Here is a 19,377-nt window from a genome sequence, read left to right as displayed (position 1 = left end):
CCAATTTACTTAGGCTTTATGTACCATTGTTGTCCTATCATCTTTAAATCTTATTTGAAATCTGTCTATGAAGGGAATGAACAGCAGGTCCTTATTCGAAGTTGTTCACAATAATATTCCCGGTAATACTTCTTGAGGGAAAAACCTTTAAATATGGGAGACCAAAATCGTTGTGTTTTTCATATCGTGCTACATTTTTGTGCATCTTCACATATAAATCTAATATTTATCCCAGTGTAAAAACATACGTATCCATATATGTGCTTAAACATGCATATTATAGCTTTGTGCCTAATTGCCTCTTTATACATATTCCTATAGTGTGCAACTGAACAAACCAGCGAGTATCCACTAACACTCGCAGAGTGTAGGTGACGTAAATTATGATTTCACATTTCCCCTCCCCTCCCTCCCATCCCCCACCCTCCCATTACCCTACTTCTTTCTATATTTGTAGTGAGTTTGTGCACAGTTATTATATAAAAAAGGAAGAGAAGAAAAAAAAAAAAAAAAAAAGGAGAAAAAATAACTAAATATATATATATATATATATATATATGTACTCCCATTATTCTAGATATCATGAAATTATTTTTCCCCTCAGTTAAGAGTCGTCTATAAAGGGCGCTCCCTTATAATATGAGGAGTGAAACCATCTCCCCCAAATTAAGTAACATTTTTTTATATTATTCTTTAAGAGAAAAACTTCCCTCTCGTGATCAAAAATCATGTTAACCATATTTATCCATTCAATTTTATCTGGCGCATTCTTTGCCATCCAGGACCTGGCAATACACGTTTTAGCTATTGATCCAAGGTTAATAGCCAGTTGTCTTAATTCTGGAGAATTCCCTAGATTATGCCATATGCCCATTATCAGGGCCTTCGGTTCTATCTCCTGATTCAGGATTCCCAATTCTAATAGGATACCTCCTATGTCCTGCCAAAATTTCTGCACAAGCTTACATTGCCACACTAGATGCCAGAAATCACATCCCCCTTCTTTGCACTTTGGGCAGGAGTCATCATTTTCTCGTGAGAACTTATTGATCTTAATGGGTGTATAATAAATGCGGTGTAGGATATTATATTGTATTTGTTGCACCCTTACTGAGGCGGTTGCCAACCCAGGTAGTCTAAGTGCTTTTTCCCAATCAACTTGGGTTAGCTCTGGGATATCCCCAGTCCATTTTTCATGTAGATCGTCTAGCTGATCTTTTTGTGCTAGAGTGGATATAAATTTATAGCACTTAGAGGTACATTTAGTAGTGCCTAGTTTCCTTATAAACTTTTTTAAAGGGTTGTCCTTAATTAATATGGGAGGCTCCTGCATATACTTCTCTATAGCACTTCTCAATTGTAAGTACCGGAAGAACATATTGTTAGGCAAATCGAACTCTTCCCGTAGTTGTGAGAACGGTTTAATTCTATTTTGAGTTGTTATGTGCCCCATGTTTTTTATTCTAAAAGCTGACCAAACAGCTGCTCCCTGCTGTCTTTCTAATTCCGTAAAGGAGGTTAGCGAAGAAAAATTGACTTCTGGATCTATGTCCCTAAAATCCATTTCCTTACTCAACCACTTCCATATTTTAATCGCTTGATTAAGTATATGAGGGTAATTTTTTCGGCACCTATTAGTAAGAATGGCTTGCAGAGGGGAATGGCCAGGGATAGCCTTATTTATTAGGTTTAATAGCTCAGGGGATTGGGCCTGTTCATTAATCCATTCTCGAAGATGCACTAATTGCGAAGCCGCATAGTACATTTTAAAGTTTGGAAGAGCGAGTCCGCCCTGATCTCTTGGTTTCATCAGAGTTGTAAATTTAATTCTGGGGATTTTGTTTTTCCAGATAAAAGAAATTAACACTCCGTTTAACTTTCTAAAGATTGTGTCACTAATATAAATTGGAGAGTGTTGTAAGAGATAGAGTAATTTTGGTAATATTAACATCTTAATAAGATTAACCCTACCTATGATCGTCAGAGGTAATTTGAGCCAGTTTTTACATTTGATTCTAATTTGCTCTATAACGGGGAGAATATTGTATGTTAGGAATTCAGTTGCCTCTTTCGCAATCACTACTCCCAGATAGTCAAATTTTTCCACCCTGGGGATAGCGACCTCATCTCCACTACCCCATGAAATATCAGTTGATTTTTCATCTATCAATAGTTGGGATTTTTCTCTGTTAATAGTTAATCCTGAATATAAACCGAACTCATTTATATTCTTCAGAACTATAGGGAGATCTTCTTTATAGTTAATCAAACCCACCAAGAGGTCGTCTGCATAGAGAGAGACAAGGTTGCCCATCCCACCAGATCGCTGTTTTTCGCCAAGTATCTTTCGGAGTTTACAAGCTAATGGCTCGATGGCCATTGCAAACAGTGTCGGGGATAATGGGCAACCCTGTCTCGTCCCTCGATGAATGGGGAATGGGTCCGAGACATACCCATTTATGGTGATTCTAGCACACGGGTTTTGATATATGGAAAAGATCCGTTTAATAAAACAGGGTCCGAGACCAAATGCCTCCAGGGCAGTACCCAGATATGACCACTCAAGGGTGTCAAATGCCTTATTAGCATCAAAAGAGGCCAGTGCTACATCTCTACCCCTAATCTTTCCGGCCTGTAGGAAGGTAAAAGCTCTCCGGATATTAATAGCCGTTGACTTACCCCTCCTAAAGCCGGTCTGATCAGCGTGGATGATTTTATCTATCACAGTGCCCAATCTATTAGCCAAAACCATGGCATACAATTTGGCATCCGTGGTCAATAGAGATATAGGTCTATACGAGTCTGCCCTTAGCGGGTCTTTACCCTTTTTTAGAATAACCGTAATGACCGCCTCTGTCATTGATTGTGTAAGAGTACCCTCTTTTTCCATTTCTTGAAAGAAATATAGAAGCCTCGGGGCTAAATTAGCACCGAGCGTTCTATAAATCTCTGCTGGTAACCCGTCTATGCCAGGCGCTTTAGCAAGTGATAGGTCCTTTATGGCCCCTTCTACTTCCTCCAGTCTGAACGGGGATTCTAAGAATTCCCTGTCTTCAGGAGATAAGGTAGGAAGATCGATATTATTCAGATAGCTTCTACATTCACTATTCCCCTTTGTAGTTTTAGATTTATAAATTTCCCTATAGTGGTTCACAAAAACTTCAGCTAATCTTGGTGTTTCGCTGATGATTTCCCCCGAGGGTAAGCTAATTTTTGTGATTATATTCAAAGGTTCTTCTGCTCTGGCAATATATGCCATCAATTTTCCTGCCTTATCGGAGTTAATATATCTTTTATGAGATTCTTTTAATAACCTATATTTTGCCATATCTTGGAGGTGCGTCACCCATGCTCGTTTAGCGTTCAGCCACTCCAATTTACTAGGTTCTGAATGCTGTTGTAAGTAAGTTTGTTCGAGTTTTACCATAGTCCCCTCTAACATTAATGATGTTTTTTGGAGTGTATCTTTTGCATAAGCTACTTTCTTAATCAGGGTGCCCCGTAAATAAGCTTTAAAGGCTTCCCAGACCATGCCCGATTTTGCAGAATTAATATTAGTGCCAAAAAACCCATCAATTTCCCAATTTAAGTCGGTTAAGTTACCGAGCCGAGATAACCACACCGGTTGAAACTTCCAATACTGATAACCTCGGCAGGGTTCAGGATCTAGCTGTATAACTAAGGGGGAATGGTCGGAGATGCCTCTTGATTTGTATTCAATTGAAAAGATTTTGTTAAGTAGGGCTCTAGATGTAAATATCATGTCAATCCTGGAGAAGTTATTGTACGTAGGGGAATAGCATGAGAATTGACTCCTTTTTGGGAACTTTTCTCTCCAAACCTCGTGCCAACCCACCTCCGCAATAAATGTAGCAAGGGGGCTTCTCCCCAATGGGGTAGACTTTTTGGGACACCATATGTCCAGTCCATAATTCATAACCATATTGAAGTCTCCCAAGCATATTAGGGGGCTATCTGGTCTAGCAGCAACAAATTCCAGGGCTGATCTTAATACATCAAATCTAAATGGGGGCGGGACGTAAACCGAAAGCAAGGAAAGTCTAGTTGTGCCGATTATTCCATCCACAAACACATAGCGACCATTTGGATCAATCTCTACAGCAAGGTGCTCATAGACCACCGATTTTTTTATAATTATTGACACACCACGAGAGGCCGACGTGAACGGTGCATGATACATTCGTGCAATCCACGGCCGTTTTAAGGACCGAAGTTTTTCCCCACATAAGTGAGTTTCCTGTAAGCAAATCACATCGGCCTCCAGGGTCTTACAATAACCAAGAACTAAGGATCGTTTGATTTTATTGTTCAGACCCCGAACATTCCACGTCAAAATCTTAACCATGATAATACTTCATAGTCGTTGGACCCAAAAGATGTATTTATAATAATAGGCCACTTACGGATGTACCTTAAGGAAAAGCATCTTCCCTCCCATCTATTGATGTCATTTTTTACATTATTTTGATTTAGAGCCGTGAGAGCAGTTAAATAGAGAGATAGGGGCATAATTCTGCAGACATACACAAAATAGAAACAAACAACACTAAACATGTACCCCCCCTCCACCCCCCTCCCTGTATAACCTACCCCATTAGGCATACCTATTTCCAAACCCACCAGTTACACCCCTGCGTACACTCTTGCGCTTGGGGACCTTTACCTAATGACCACATCAAGCACGGCATGGAGCCCCGACACTATTAATGCAAGTTACTTGCACGGGAATATACATATCCACCAAATACACATATTATGTCTTATCAAGGCTATTATGCCTCAAGTCAGCCCACCACCCAAAGAACTCCATCTTGGGCCCTTTTTTTTTTTTTTTTTTTTCCCCCTCCCCCCCGATGCACAAAGTATTTTTTATATCTCTTCACATATATAGTAAGAGTTAGCCATGACTATTAGCTGCTAATTGACTTCGGCCAGGGTAGAATTTATCCAACCACATCGCTGCCTCCGATGCGGTAGAAAAGAAATTTGTTTCCCCATTGGCCACCACCCGAAGTTTAGCAGGGTATAGCATAGCATATTTTAATTCCAGTTCTCTCATCCTGCTTTTCACATTACGAAATTTGGCCCTGTCTCTTTGTACATCTTGAGGCAGATCAGGAAAGACAGAGACTTTGGACCCATTGTATCCAAAGTCAGTTTTTGTACGAGTCAGTCTAAGGACTTGATCCCGATCCCGATAATGTAAAAATTTCGCAATCAGGGTACGAGGTGGACCCCCAGGTATAGAGGGATGGGCTGGAATTCGATGTGCCCTTTCTATAGAGAAATGGGCTGAGAAGTTTCCCTGTCCGAGCTCTTTCTTTAGCCAGTCCTCTATAAAGTTTTCAGGCTCACGCCCCTCTATGCGTTCTTCCAGGCCAACAAAGCGGACATTATTACGCCTTGAGCGCCCTTCAAGATCAGTAAGTTTAGCCCGTAGGTCCGTCATTTGACCTGTAATCGCCACCACCTGGGCCTGTAAGGGGGTCACGATATCATCAGTGGCCGAAACTCGCTTTTCCAACTCAGAAACCCTGTCCCTGGTTTTTTGTGCGTCATCTCGTATTAGCATAATGTCAGACTGAAGCTTGTTGATCTGCTCTGATAGCCGCGTTTCACAGGAATTTATCGCCTCCAATACTTGTGCCAGGGTTACTTCAGGTATCTGCGCCTGAGTGGAGGATTTTGAGGGGGTGGTCTGTGGCGTGGCAGGCTGGGAGTTAGCAGTGGTACGAGCATATTTTTCTAAGCGGGCACTGTGATGCTGAAGAGGGGGAGGGGTGGGCCTATCAGACGGTGCACTGTGATGGGGGAGAGGAGTGTGTGGGCCTATCAGATGGTGCACTGCGATGCTAAAGAGGGGGAGAGGAGTGTGAGGGCCTATCAGACGGTGTACTGTGATGCTGAAGAGGGGGAGGGGAGTGTGAGGGCCTATCAGACGGTGCACTGTGATGAGGGAGAGGAGTGGGAGGGCCTATCAGATGGTGCACTGCGATGCTGAAGAGGAGGAGGGGAGTGGGAGGGCCTATCAGACGGTGCAGGGAGGGGGATCAGGGAAAAGGAAGAGCTATAAAAAAAAAAAATACAATTTCTCTAACTTTACTATTAATATTGTCAGCAGAATTATTTTACATTTTTTTATTAGGAAAAACTGAATTTGCTCTGAAAGCTGCATTAATTTCTATGCAAATTAACACTGATTCTTTCCTACAATTGAATAGGGAAATTCTGGCGGCTGTGGGAAAAATGGGACAACAGTCAAACCATTAGAAGAAAGGCAAACCAACACGTTCAAAACGCAAATGCAACATTCACAATGCATATGTGGTCAAAATGCGGACACGGTGAAAATGCTGACATTTAAAATGTCGACATGTCAAAAAACAACAACCCGATAACAGTTTTTCATGATCTGAGTGGGCATAGAGAGTGAGGCACCGTTTCCAAGCGAGGGCATTAGATAGTAGGTAAGGCTGAATAAAGACTTGTGTCCATTTAGTTCAACCTAGGTTTAATTTGCTTATCCCTTGTTATATGTAGTGTATTCTGAGGTTATGATTCTGGTTTGTACCACTGGATGTTTTTAACCAATAAATGTTTGTCCAACCTTATTTTAAACGTATTCAATGTGTCAGCCGACACCACCTCTCCAGGAAGAGAGTTGCATAGTTTAGCTGCCGTGACCGTGAAAAAGTTTTCCCTTCTAAGGGAACGAAATCTTCTTTCTTATAATCTAAACTCGTGCCCGCGTGTCCTAGAGTCCCTTCCTTGTAGTAAAAAGGGTGCATGGCAGTCATATATTCAGAGTGATCTGGTAAACACTGTACCATGCTTTCATTTGGGAAGTGATTATGGGGGGTCCTAGAGAGTTTGTATATTCTCCCCGTGCTTGCGTGGGTTTCCGCTGGGTACTCCTGTTTCCTCCCACATTCCAAAAATATACTGGTAGGCTAATTGGCTCCAAACAAAATTAACCCTAGAATGTCTGTGTGTGCTTGTACATGTGGTAGGGAATATAGACTGTAAGCTCCATTGGGGCAGGGACTGATGTGAATGTTCAAATATTATCTGTAAAGCGCTGCAGAATATGTGTGCGCTATATAAGAAACTGTTCATAAAACACTGTAGTAGCAAATAAGATACTTGATGATATAATGCCCTGTACACACGGTTCGATTAGGTCTATTTTTCTATTCGATTTCGATCTAGAAGCAAAATCAAATCGAAATCAAATGGACATTGAGCGTATTTTAGCCGCATTCGATGCTGGTTCTATCCCGCGGAATCCAAATTGAATACAAAAATACATTGTGCAGGCAAGACTATATAGTCCAAATTGAATGCGTTTCGATTGAATTGAATACCGTTCGATTCGTTCCCAATCACACTGTAGGAGTCTCACGCAATTTGGGGTGCTTAGGAGTGACATATCTGTATATCTATTCTACACAATTACTGTAAAGTACTTTTAACATTGAAAGCTAGTAAGCAAAGTAAAATGTAGTGTTTGTTACACCTTTACCACAAAAGCAGAAGTCTTAAACAGTTTTCTCACTGTTCAGCTGAAACTTCCTTCTTCACATCCCTTATCTCTGCTTATTTTGACAGCTCCTCTGCACAACCGTCTGTATCTGTGGCATAAAGTCAAGAAATCACGACTGGGCCGCCTACTTGGGCATCTTACGGTTTGCGATCTGCACTTGGGTTTTCCAGCAGACCTGGGAACGTACGGCACAGTAGCAGAAGTGTAAAAGCGCACAATAACACGACAATCTTGTCCCAGGTTGTGTCGCAATTGCTTAGTGCGGCGCACAGTCTTATTTAGAAGATCACGGGGCAGTACGGATGGTGTAATGGTTAGCATTACTGCCTCACAGAACTGAGGTCATGGGTTCTATTCCCACCATGTGTTATATATACGGGGCAGTACGGACAGTGTAATGGTTAGCATTACTGCCTCACAGCGCTGAGGTCATGGGTTCTATCCCCACCATGTGTTATATATACGGGGCAGTACGGACGGTGTAATGGTTACATTACTGCCTCACAGCGCTGAGGTCATGGGTTCTATCCCCACCATGTGTTATATATACGGGGCAGTACGGACGGTGCAATGGTTACATTACTGCCTCACAGCACTGAGGTCATGGGTTCTATCCCCACCATGTGTTATATATACGGGGCAGTACGGACGGTGTAATGGTTAGCATTACTGCCTCACAGCACTGAGGTCACGGGTTCTATCCCCACCATGTGTTATATATACGGGGCAGTACGGACGGTGTAATGGTTAGCATTACTGCCTCACAGCGCTGAGGTCATGGGTTCTATCCCCACCATGTGTTATATATATATACGGGGCAGTACAGGTGGTGTAATGGTTAGCATTACTGCCTCACAGCGCTGAGGTCATGGGTTCTATCCCCACCATGTGTTATATATACGGGGCAGTACGGACGGTGTAATGGTTAGCATTACTGCCTCACAGCGCTGAGGTCATGGGTTCTATCCCCACCATGTGTTATATATACGGGGCAGTACGGATGGTGTAATGGTTAGCATTACTGCCTCACAGCGCTGAGGTCATGGGTTCTATCCCCACCATGTGTTATATATACGGGGCAGTACGGACTATGTAATGGTTAGCATTACTGCCTCACAGCGCTGAGGTCATGGGTTCTATCCCCACCACGTGTTATATATACGGGGCAGTACGGACGGTGTAATGGTTAGCATTACTGCCTCACAGCGCTGAGGTCATGGGTTCTATCCCCACCATGTGTTATATATACGGGGCAGTACGGACGGTGTAATGGTTAGCATTACTGCCTCACAGTGCTGAGGTTATGGGTTCCATTCCCACCATGTGTTATATATACGGGGCAGCACGGATGGTGTAATGGTTACATTACTGCCTCACAGCGCTGAGGTCATGGGTTCTATCCCCACCATGTAAGCTCCACTGGGGCAGGGACTGATGTGAATGTTCAAATATTCTCTGTACAGCGCTGCGGAATATGTGTGAGCTATATAAATAACTGGTAATAAATAATAAACTACATGTAATAGGGTCGGAGTTGGTCAAAGATGCGTCTTGCTGGCCGCTCTCAAACTTTTCTTTAAAAGCGCCAATCAACCAGGCCCACATCTATACATTCAATGCCGACATAATGACCAGGTCAACATTATGGACCTTCCATTCGCAATAGCCGCTTCTTTTAACGTGGACCAATGTTTTTGGATTGCACATGTAGCGTGCGGCCACGGTGAACAGATTGTTTGCGGGGCGCATGCAAGCAACCTTACGGGTGGGAGGCAGCCCGTTACCATATGCGTTTCATGGGCGTTCTCATGGTAATGAGGAATGACGGAAAGGCGGAGGGGGGGGGCAGCTGATCATCACCGGAGGTCAGCTGTCCGCCTACCCCCCCCCCCCGAGCAGACAAGCAAGGTTGCTCTGAGGCAACCTTACAGATGCGTGAGCCATTCGCAAGGCGGGGTTTGGTGGACTGCGCAGCTCTGCGAATCAAGCTGAATAAGCTCCTATGTGCAGAATCCAAGTAACCTGCAACTTCATTGTGGGAGTAGGTGCGCCTGTACGCCGCACATATAGTATCGCTGAATGCACGGGCTGTGGACAAAATCTGCAAGTCAAGGGTGATGCAGGGCAACGAGGGCGTCAACAATACAACTCGGCCCCTTTGCAGGTAATTGGATTGACCCCTATGAATCAACATCATTTACCGAAACCCGTTTGAATAATCCTAACTAAAAATAGATTTTTCGGAGCAAGCTCGTTGTAGCCAATTTGATCAGCTTTGATCATCCAGGGAGTGCCCAATGGCGGCGAACAGATGTTTTTCAATTACTCTATGCAGAACTGAATTTAAGCGGCATTAAGGAACAGCTATGCAAAACTAAATACAAAAAAAAGTTAATAACTTTGCTATTCATGTTGCTAGCAAAATTGTTTTTATTTATTCACTGTCTGTCATCCCAAACTAACTCCCCAATAAGAAGTCTTTTATCCAAAGATCTTAGCAAAGCCATGTCCGAATACTGCTGGGAGAACACTGCAAGTGGCGTCAATTTAATGAAAATAAAATCCTTCGCAGATGCTGATCCTGCCCAAGTGATTGCTGCAAGTAGTCCTGGGGTCACACTTCAAAAAATTTCTACAAGCATACTTGTCTGCAAGTCCCAAATCTGACACAGATGTAAGCTAATTATTTTGTAACAGCAGAAAGCTGAATATAATAACCAACATCCAAATGAAATAATAAAACAGTTTACATCAAAAATACCACGTTACTGGAATAACGTACTAGCGTTTTTTCTAGAAACCTGCACCTGCCACAACCCGTATACCAGTTTTTCTGCCTGGGGTGTCGCTCTATGCGCCGATGCTTCTAGCACACGCTGGTCTATATCTCAGCACTGAGATACAGACCAGAGTGTGCTAGAAGCACCAGAGCAGAGCACGTCACCGCAGGCAGGAAAAAGGATGTGACAAGTACAAGGCCGCTAGAATGAATTCTAAAATGCCCGCATGCCAAAAGCCCATTATGCAGAGCAAAAAAATCTGCCTTTCCCACTGCCACCCAGTCCATACAGAAGCTGGTGGATGCCCCTCATGAACTCCCGGCTGGTTCCTGGGCACAATAATAGATACCCTGTTCTATGCTCTAACAAATACAGTGTGGGTGAAGACCATGAGGTTATTAGGACACTAGCATGTTTTCCATGTCTCTTCGCTGGAGCAAAGGTGCATTTATATCTAAAGGTGCATACACACGGATAGATTTGGGCAACGATTCAATATCTTAAACAATTTCTTCTGAATTCCTGCACAAACGATTTGGTGTCAAATGATGAACGATTGAGCAAACGATTGAGCAAACGATTACACATGAACGATTGATCTTTAACGATGGTGGAGGGAGAGGGAGCCAGTCAAGCAGCCTTACCAAATTGTTCATCGTGCATACACATGAACCGATTGGTACACATCGCTAACGATTAGATCAGTGTCCTCTACCATCGACCGGCGTGTACGCTCATCGTCCGATATATCGTTCATGCACATGGAACGATTTGAGCGATTGGTCGTTTTAATCCGTCAGGAACGCCCAGATCTTTTGCCAAATCTTTCCGTGTGTACGCACCATAAGGTCCACAAGTGGTTCTAACAATTTATGATTCTGGTAAGAGACCTGTAAAACATGTAGTGTTTTTCACAGGTAGAACAGGGGAAGAACCCCAACTTAATGCACGTATCTCTTGTATCCTGTTCAAGCTTGTGGCTAATACCCCTTTTACACCGCCGAAAAATCCGGGTCAGCGGCGGGTCAGACCCGGATCTTCGGCGGTGTAAATCCCTAACGCCGTGTCCCTTTACACGGGACTTCTACCCAGGTCCTGACCTGGGTAGAACACGGCTAGGACCTGGGTAGAGGGCGGTGTAAATGGGAACGCCGGGTCGGATGACCCGGCTCCCATTTACATGAATGGGGAACGTCCAACCTGCGGACTGCAGCGTCCGCAGGTTGGATGGGTTGTCAGCCTGACACTGACAGCCGGCGCTGCTGTCTGCTATACCCTGCAGACAGCAGCGGCGGCAGGGGAGGGAGGTGAACGGATGCCTGTGTGCGGCATCCATTCACCTCCTGTGCGACGGCTGTGGGGGGTGCGAGCGGTGACTGGGGGCAGCCCAGCAGCTTACCTTAGTGCTGGGCTGCCCCCAGCAGCGTTCCGGTCCGGCGGCGGCGGTGATTGGCGCTTGGAGATGACATCATCCTGTCATCTCCAAGCACCGGGGGGGGGGCACTAAACGCCGGGTCGCACCCGGCTTGAACCTGGGTCTAAAAAAGCCGGGTGCGACCCGGCGTTTTGGTGTAAAACGGGTATAACTAACAGCAACACATTTTGTTCTCCAGGAAGCTACAATATTCAACTTTTGTCTACTGCATCATTACCGCAGAGAATAACTAAAGATGCTGGTTTCTCAACTAGTTTTATTAGGAACAGCAACTTTTAAAAAACATATTGCTTATGATAAAACCCATAGATAAACCAGCCCCTTAACGCTTTACGAGCGTTACCATTATAAGGGCAGTATTGAATCTGTGCTGCAATTTCTGCAGGTGAAAATAGAGCACTTGCCTATCCAATGCTCCCGTTTCCGACAGCATTAAAAGCTTTCAGATTCGGCTTTTTTTTTAAAAGTCGAATATGAATGGTCGGAAACAGACGCTTATTGTTGATTTAACAGCTGATTACGACAATTTAGCGGTCGATTCCAACAAAATGCCATTCTGATACACAACAGTCGAAACATTGAATACCAACTGTCGAGTTACAGTTGAAATGGGTTGAAAACGTCTGTGAATCCAATTTTTCAAAAATCTAATGCTTAAACAGACACCGAATACAGGGTGGTCTATACAAACATAGAATATGAAGGCAGATAAGAACCACTTGGCCCATCTAGTCTGCCCCCTTTTAAACCATATTTTTTTGTAAGGACATCAATATGCCTATGCCAAGCATGTTTAATTGTTCTACTGTATTTACCTCTACCACCTCTGATGGGAGGCTATTCCACTTATCTACTACTCTTTCTGTGAAGTAATCCTTCCTCAAATTTCCCCTGAATCTTCCTCCCTCTAGTGTCAGTGCATGTCCTCATGTTCTGTTGCTCCGCTTCTTGTGAAGAATGTCTCCCCCCTGTACCTTGTTAATACCCTTGATATACTGTATGTGAAAGTTTCTATCATGTCCCCCCCTTTCCCTTCTCTGCTCTAAACTATACATATTAAGATCTTTTAGTCTTTCCTAAATCCTCTCAAGTAGGAAAACACTATGTAGCACAGGAACTCAGAGAGCCAGTGTCACTGGCCCTCTGAGTACCTGTGCTACATAGCGTTTTCCCACTTGAGAGGATTTATCCATATTGGTGACAGGAGAAATTTATAATCAACCACCGTCTTGCTGACATGTCATGATTATTTTTAATCATTTGTAAAATAGGTGGTCCAAAAACTACCTTCATTCATTACTGCACTAATAACTGCAATACCAATATTTTGCTATAAAGGACATACCATCTTCACTCCTACTAAAGGATCTATTGCCTCTAGAGATTTATTCATTGCCCCTGATGAAGTCTTGAAACGCGTTGGTCTGCGGATTGATCTTTTATGTGACACCTTTGAAAATGCTAATGAAATTACATATATTGGAAAATTTCTAATGTTCATTTGCTTTTATCTATTATTGATTTATTTAATTTTAAGCGTAACCTTTAAAAAATTGGTATTGGTGATACAGCGCACCTCTATTCTGTTTTTCTAATGTATTTATATCCTTCTGGAGATATGGCCTTCAGAACTTAAAACAGTGCTCTAGATGAGGTCGTACCAATGACCTATACCAGTGGCATTATTACTTCTTTTACAGGTGTCTACACATTATATAAGAGCAGAGAAAATGTTTTAAGTGTATGTCAACAGTATGGCGGCCATTTTGGAAAAAATATATTTTTAATTGGGTTAGGCAGTCATGGGACAGATCGAGCTGATGAAAACAACTTTGGTCAATGTAACCAAAGCAACCATACGAAGAGCTGGGGCTGGGAAATTATGTTATCTCCTTTGGCCACACTGCACAGGTGACTTCATCGAGTCTTCCTCAGAGACGGTGAAATCAAAATATCTGAGGTACTAATTAAGTCACCTGTGTTAAAGCTTGAATATCACTAAAAACTGGCCTGTCAGAGTGCCTTGAGGACCTTGAGGTTGGGAATGCCTGCCTTAGGCAGTTAAAGAAAGCCACAGGGAGGATTGTGAGGTCACCCAAGATGCAATCTGATTACTTAAAACCACAGTGTGTTGTTTTTCCATCGAGGCAGATGAAACAAAACAGAAAATGATTTTATGCGCAGTAAGTGAGCACATCTCTCTGAGGATTATTTAGGGACTTACATTAAATGTAACAAAGATATCCCAATATCCCAAGGCTATGGTAATAAAACAGGAGAATACTGTGAACGAGCCTTTCTTGTAGTTCCCAAGTGATGAAACCCATTTCATTGAGCTTCAAACATTGCGCAAATCAAGAACGGAAAATGTCACAAACCCCTCTCATAGCTTCCCTGGCTTGTTACGTTCTGTTATTATCAAAAATAGCAGACATGAGCGGGTCTCCTCTGAGCAATAAAACTATAAACTTATATCGTGTGTAAAGAAATAGCTACAATACGTGTGCAGTGGTTGGGTGTACACGGTACGCACATTTCAGATTGAGCCTCCTGAAGTGAGCTGGGCTTTTTGCCCTTAATACGTGTGCCACATAGCTCCAGGCACTTAGGGGGGCCCTATTCAATGCTGTCTTCCCCGACAGCATCGAACAGGGATCTTGGCAGGACGGGCCTGACTTTATAAGCAGTCGGACCCGTTCTGCTGAGAACGGCTGGGAATTGTCAAGCTCCAGGCCACAGCTTGACTGTTTACGGACGTATCTCATGGCCACCCCCCCTTTCGGCGCTCGAGCCATCTGAGAACGGGACCTGGCCAGCCCATTCACAGTCATGAACCGCGACTGAATATCCCCCTTATCCTGGAATCTATGGGTTAATTTGCGTTAGCTGCATTCTTACCATGTGACCAAAGGGGCTTGTAACTGAATTGTTCTGGACGTAAACCTCTGAGGCAACAAGTACTTTCCCCCACGTGACAAGTATGAAGCCTAAATCCCCATACACACTAGAGGATATAGTTAAAGATATCACTCAGAAAGGGCGATATCATTTACTATATCTTCTATTCTGTACACGCAATATTGCTAACGATGCGCGCTCCGCGGCCTCGTTATCAACCATTGATGCCTGCTGAACATGAAGGTCAATGTAATAAAAAATAGCCAAAAGGCCCGCATTTTCAGCAGGTCCCCAGTGACGTCACTGAACGATATCGTGTACCAATATTGTTCATGGTCTCCTAACTATATCGGTGGCTGCTAGGGTCGCCTTGTGTGTATGGGGCTTAATAGTATCCTGCCACTGCCCCGGACCGTTTTTTCCAAAATATAGTAAAAATAAAATAAATAAAATAAAATAATAATTTATGGATTTATGTATTTGCTGATGGTGCTTAGCGAAGTGTTTATTTGGCCACAGATTTATTAAATGTACAATTATAATTTAATATAGGATAGAAAGTACTTACCTTTAAAGTTCGAGTTGGGGCCCAGCCCGTCCCATCTATAGAGTGTTCTCTAAGCAAACTGTAACAGGAGAATGAAAACATAGTCATAATTCAAGCCTGCGCAGTACACGTACAGTATACGGCGTCAATGTCGACATAAACATTAATATTTATACCGTTACCAAAGTGGCACCTGCTCCCTCGGACATACTGTATAATAACGTATTATAATGATGCACTTTCCCTGCTCACAGCATTTGCCAATGAATAACTGACTCCATGTACATCCTGCCAAGCGTAAATGTTATGTTCTGCAAATATTGACTTGTTCCTTTTTATAGATAGTAACAATTATTAAATCTTAAACCAAAGAAAACATGTAATAATAAAAAAGGCGTCAAGATCTAGATTTAATAGTATATAGCAATAAATAAAGCCAACCGTAAATGTAAAGTAGAAAAAGTGACCGCTTAAATATAGGCCTGATGATGCTGCTAAGGTCCACACCAGCACGCTCCCACTGGCGGCCTGCTACACTCTGACACAATTCCGTTGGGTGTATGTCGCACTCCGGCACGATCCCGTTGGCTGTATGTCGCACTCCGGCACGATCCCGTTGGCTGTATGTCGCACTCCGGCACGATCCCGTTGGCTGTATGTCGCACTCCGGCACGATCCCGTTGGCTGTATGTCGCACTCCGGCACGATCCCGTTGGCTGTATGTCGCACTCCGGCACGATCCCGTTGGCTGTATGTCGCACTCCGGCACGATCCCGTTGGCTGTATGTTGCACTCCGGCACGATCCCGTTGGCTGTATGTCGCACTCCGGCACGATCCCGTTGGCTGTATATTGCACTCCGGCACGATCCCGTTGGCTGTATATTGCACTCCGGCACGATCCCGTTGGCTGTATGTTGCACTCCGGCACGATCCCGTTGGCTGTATGTTGCACTCCGGCACGATCCCGTTGGCTGTATACTGCACTCCGGCACGATCCCGTTGGCTGTATACTGCACTCCGGCACGATCCCGTTGGCTGTATATTGCACTCCGGCACGATCCCGTTGGCTGTATGTTGCACTCCGGCACGATCCCGTTGGCTGTATGTTGCACTCCGGCACGATCCCGTTGGCTGTATATTGCACTCCGGCACGATCCCGTTGGCTGTATATTGCACTCCGGCACGATCCCGTTGGCTGTATACTGCACTCCGGCACGATCCCGTTGGCTGTATACTGCACTCCGGCACGATCCCGTTGGCTGTATACTGCACTTCGGCACGATCCCGTTGGCTGTATACTGCACTCCGGCACGATCCCGTTGGCTGTATACTGCACTCCGGCACGATCCCGTTGGCTGTATACTGCACTCCGGCACGATCCCGTTGGCTGTATACTGCACTCCGGCACGATCCCGTTGGCTGTATACTGCACTCCGGCACGATCCCGTTGGCTGTATACTGCACTCCGGCACGATCCCGTTGGCTGTATACTGCACTCCGGCACGATCCCGTTGGCTGTATATTGCACTCCGGCCCGATCCCGTTGGCTGTATATTGCACTCCGGCACGATCCCGTTGGCTGTATATTGCACTCCGGCACGATCCCGTTGGCTGTATATTGCACTCCGGCACGATCCCGTTGGCTGTATGTGGCACTATGGCACTCTCCCGTTGGCTGTATGTACACTATGGCACTCTCCCGTTGGCTGTATGTGGCACTATGGCACGATCCCGTTGCAGGAGTACAATAAGCTGATGATATTACACAGGCAGCTAGAGTGTTCTTAAAACATTCTGCCCAAACTGGCTTCCTTTTTGGTGGAACGAATTTGCAAACAATGGGAATAACTGGGATGACATGGCATAAGATCAACTACAACAATATTCCTAACAGTCACATAAAGATACTGTTACATCTACCCCACCTGCAGTGCAGCATGGTTTTGCCCATTTTGAGAACCAATTTGTGCGGAGAACAGTTCTGAATTAGGCCCTATAACTGCAGTTGACCCTCCTCGGAGCATCATGCTTGCTCAAACATGCACAATAGTTGTATTGTGTTCAGACAAAATAGTTTGATGGGATATCACTCATTAATAGGACGTGATGAAGAGCCTGCAACTGTTCTGTTGCGCTTCGTTGGCAGATTCAGACTCTGCCGCACACAGATAAACAGGCGTCTCATATCAGATTAATCACTGCAGTCCTGACAACTTTTAGTTATATCACAATCTGAGACGCACATTTAAGTGAAAATGATGATACGCCACTTGGTGCGGCTCACACGTGCCAGGCACCTAACGCCGCATAACGCATTGAGGATAAATGTATAATCTGTACTAACGGTATTATATAGTAAACATCATTTCAGCTTCATGAGCTATTACCGGAAACTATTCTACCTTTTTGTTACCTTTGAGTGTTTTATGAATAAAGCTGTGGTGTGTTTCAACAAATCCTAGTGTTCATACTAGCACCCTGCATCTTTCAAAACCCAAGCAGTTCCTCTTTCCATCTGAGGTGTCAACCTTCTAGCACAATGCGGTCTGTATTTCAGCACTCATATGCAGACCAGACCTGTGCTAGAATGACAGGAAAGAGGAACTGCACAGGGTTTTTGAAGCGGCAGGGTGTGAGAATGATCACTAAAATCCTATTCTGTATATTGTTTTAGGGCGGATACGGGCAGGACCTGGCTCTCTCCGCACCACTGGAGTGAGTCGATCACAGCCCAGCGAGAGGTCAAACGGTGGATCCTTTGTCATTAACCATACAGCCACCTGTATAGATTATGGGTCATAGGGTAGACAGTATGAAGGTCGACATACATCAGGTCGACAAGGCTTAGGTCAACACATGAAATACAGTCACTAGGGTTGGAAGGTCGACACAAGAATTAGGTCGATATGTTTTTTCCCCCCACTTTTTTTGTGTTGGTCGACGTGTCGACATGGACACTGCATCAATGTGCTCGGGCACGGTTCTATTCTCCCTCCATTGCCTTGTGGATGGTAGGGTATGGAATACAGCCTATTTTCGAAAAAAAAAAAAAACACCTTTTGACTGTCGACCTAATGCTTGAGTTGACCTCCGACCCTGTTGACTTTAGCGGTTGACCTTCATGCTATCCACCTAGCAACCATATCCCATAGATGATGATGATTTTCCTTGAGTAATCAATAGGTTACGACCTCTGCTCCCTCACCGGGATGCTTTGAGCATCAAGATGCGATTCAGCGAAAAATAGAAAAATAAAAAAATTCACACACACTTCAGCTACGAAGAAAGAACAGATAAAATATACAGCAAAGAAAGTAGACAGCGTCCCACCTTAAACAGATCTCCCCCGTCTCGGTGATGTTCGGGTGCCAGATCCGCGTTAAGCACTTCACTTTAGGAGGCTGCACACAAAGGAGAAATACGCACATGTCACAAAGCCGGGAAGTACGCAATTCATCACTCACCGGGAGGGCTCTCCGCATGCAGTCACACAGACAATATTGTATTCCAAAGCCAAATGGAGTTAATTGTAATGGAAACAAAAAAAAAAAAAAAAACGATTTAGGACATTTTTCTGACAGTTTCTTGAAAGGAGAGCTGCTCTGGAGAATATCTGGCTCGGGCTGAGAGATGACATAGTCACAGGTGAGTGGAGGTGCGTGAAATTTACATTTTCTGCCAATAACGATGTAACTGCTGCTCAGTGATTTTACGCAAGCTTTCGATTTATGGACGGTATTAGGGAAACAGATGTAGCTGCCATGTGGTTGTATCCCATCGGACCGTGCAAGGGAAATACTCTATAATTTCTAGCATTTCGGAATTCTGTTTGACCATATTATTACAAATATATATATTTTTAACAGTTATTATATGGCACTCTAATATTCTGCTGTGCTTTGAAATAATTAGCCAATCACATCAGTCCCTGCCCCTAAGGAACTTACACTTTATATTCCCCCCAATCCGGTCTCTGGAGCTTATAAGAATGAAAGCTAAAACCTCAGAGATTGGTCTCATATAAACATATCTGTGATATAATAGCTATGAATAAGCAGCTCCTTACTCTTCGCCAAGAACAGACAAAAAGTTATAATACATATTATGAATGATCACCGCCCTAAACCCCACCACTACTGTAAGCAGTGACCG

General features: G+C 43.9%; 1 protein-coding gene across 1 annotated transcript in view; it reads right to left on the bottom strand.

The window, feature by feature from the left end:
• UBE2F (ubiquitin conjugating enzyme E2 F (putative)) overlaps positions 1-19,377 on the bottom strand; it is a 199,545-nt gene that overhangs the window by 56,541 nt on the left and 123,627 nt on the right. Inside the window, exons 6-7 of the mRNA XM_083154509.1 lie at positions 18,556-18,626; positions 15,246-15,303 (exon numbers count right to left, since the gene is read on the bottom strand). Coding sequence (XP_083010635.1) covers positions 15,246-15,303; positions 18,556-18,626 — 129 coding nt within the window. The remainder of the gene's footprint in view (positions 1-15,245; positions 15,304-18,555; positions 18,627-19,377) is intronic.

Source organism: Crinia signifera, chromosome 7 (genome assembly GCF_055691185.1).
Source record: "Crinia signifera chromosome 7, ASM5569118v1, whole genome shotgun sequence".
In the NCBI taxonomy this organism is placed as follows: Eukaryota; Metazoa; Chordata; class Amphibia; order Anura; family Myobatrachidae; genus Crinia; species Crinia signifera.
This window is presented reverse-complemented; position numbering and strand designations above follow the sequence as displayed.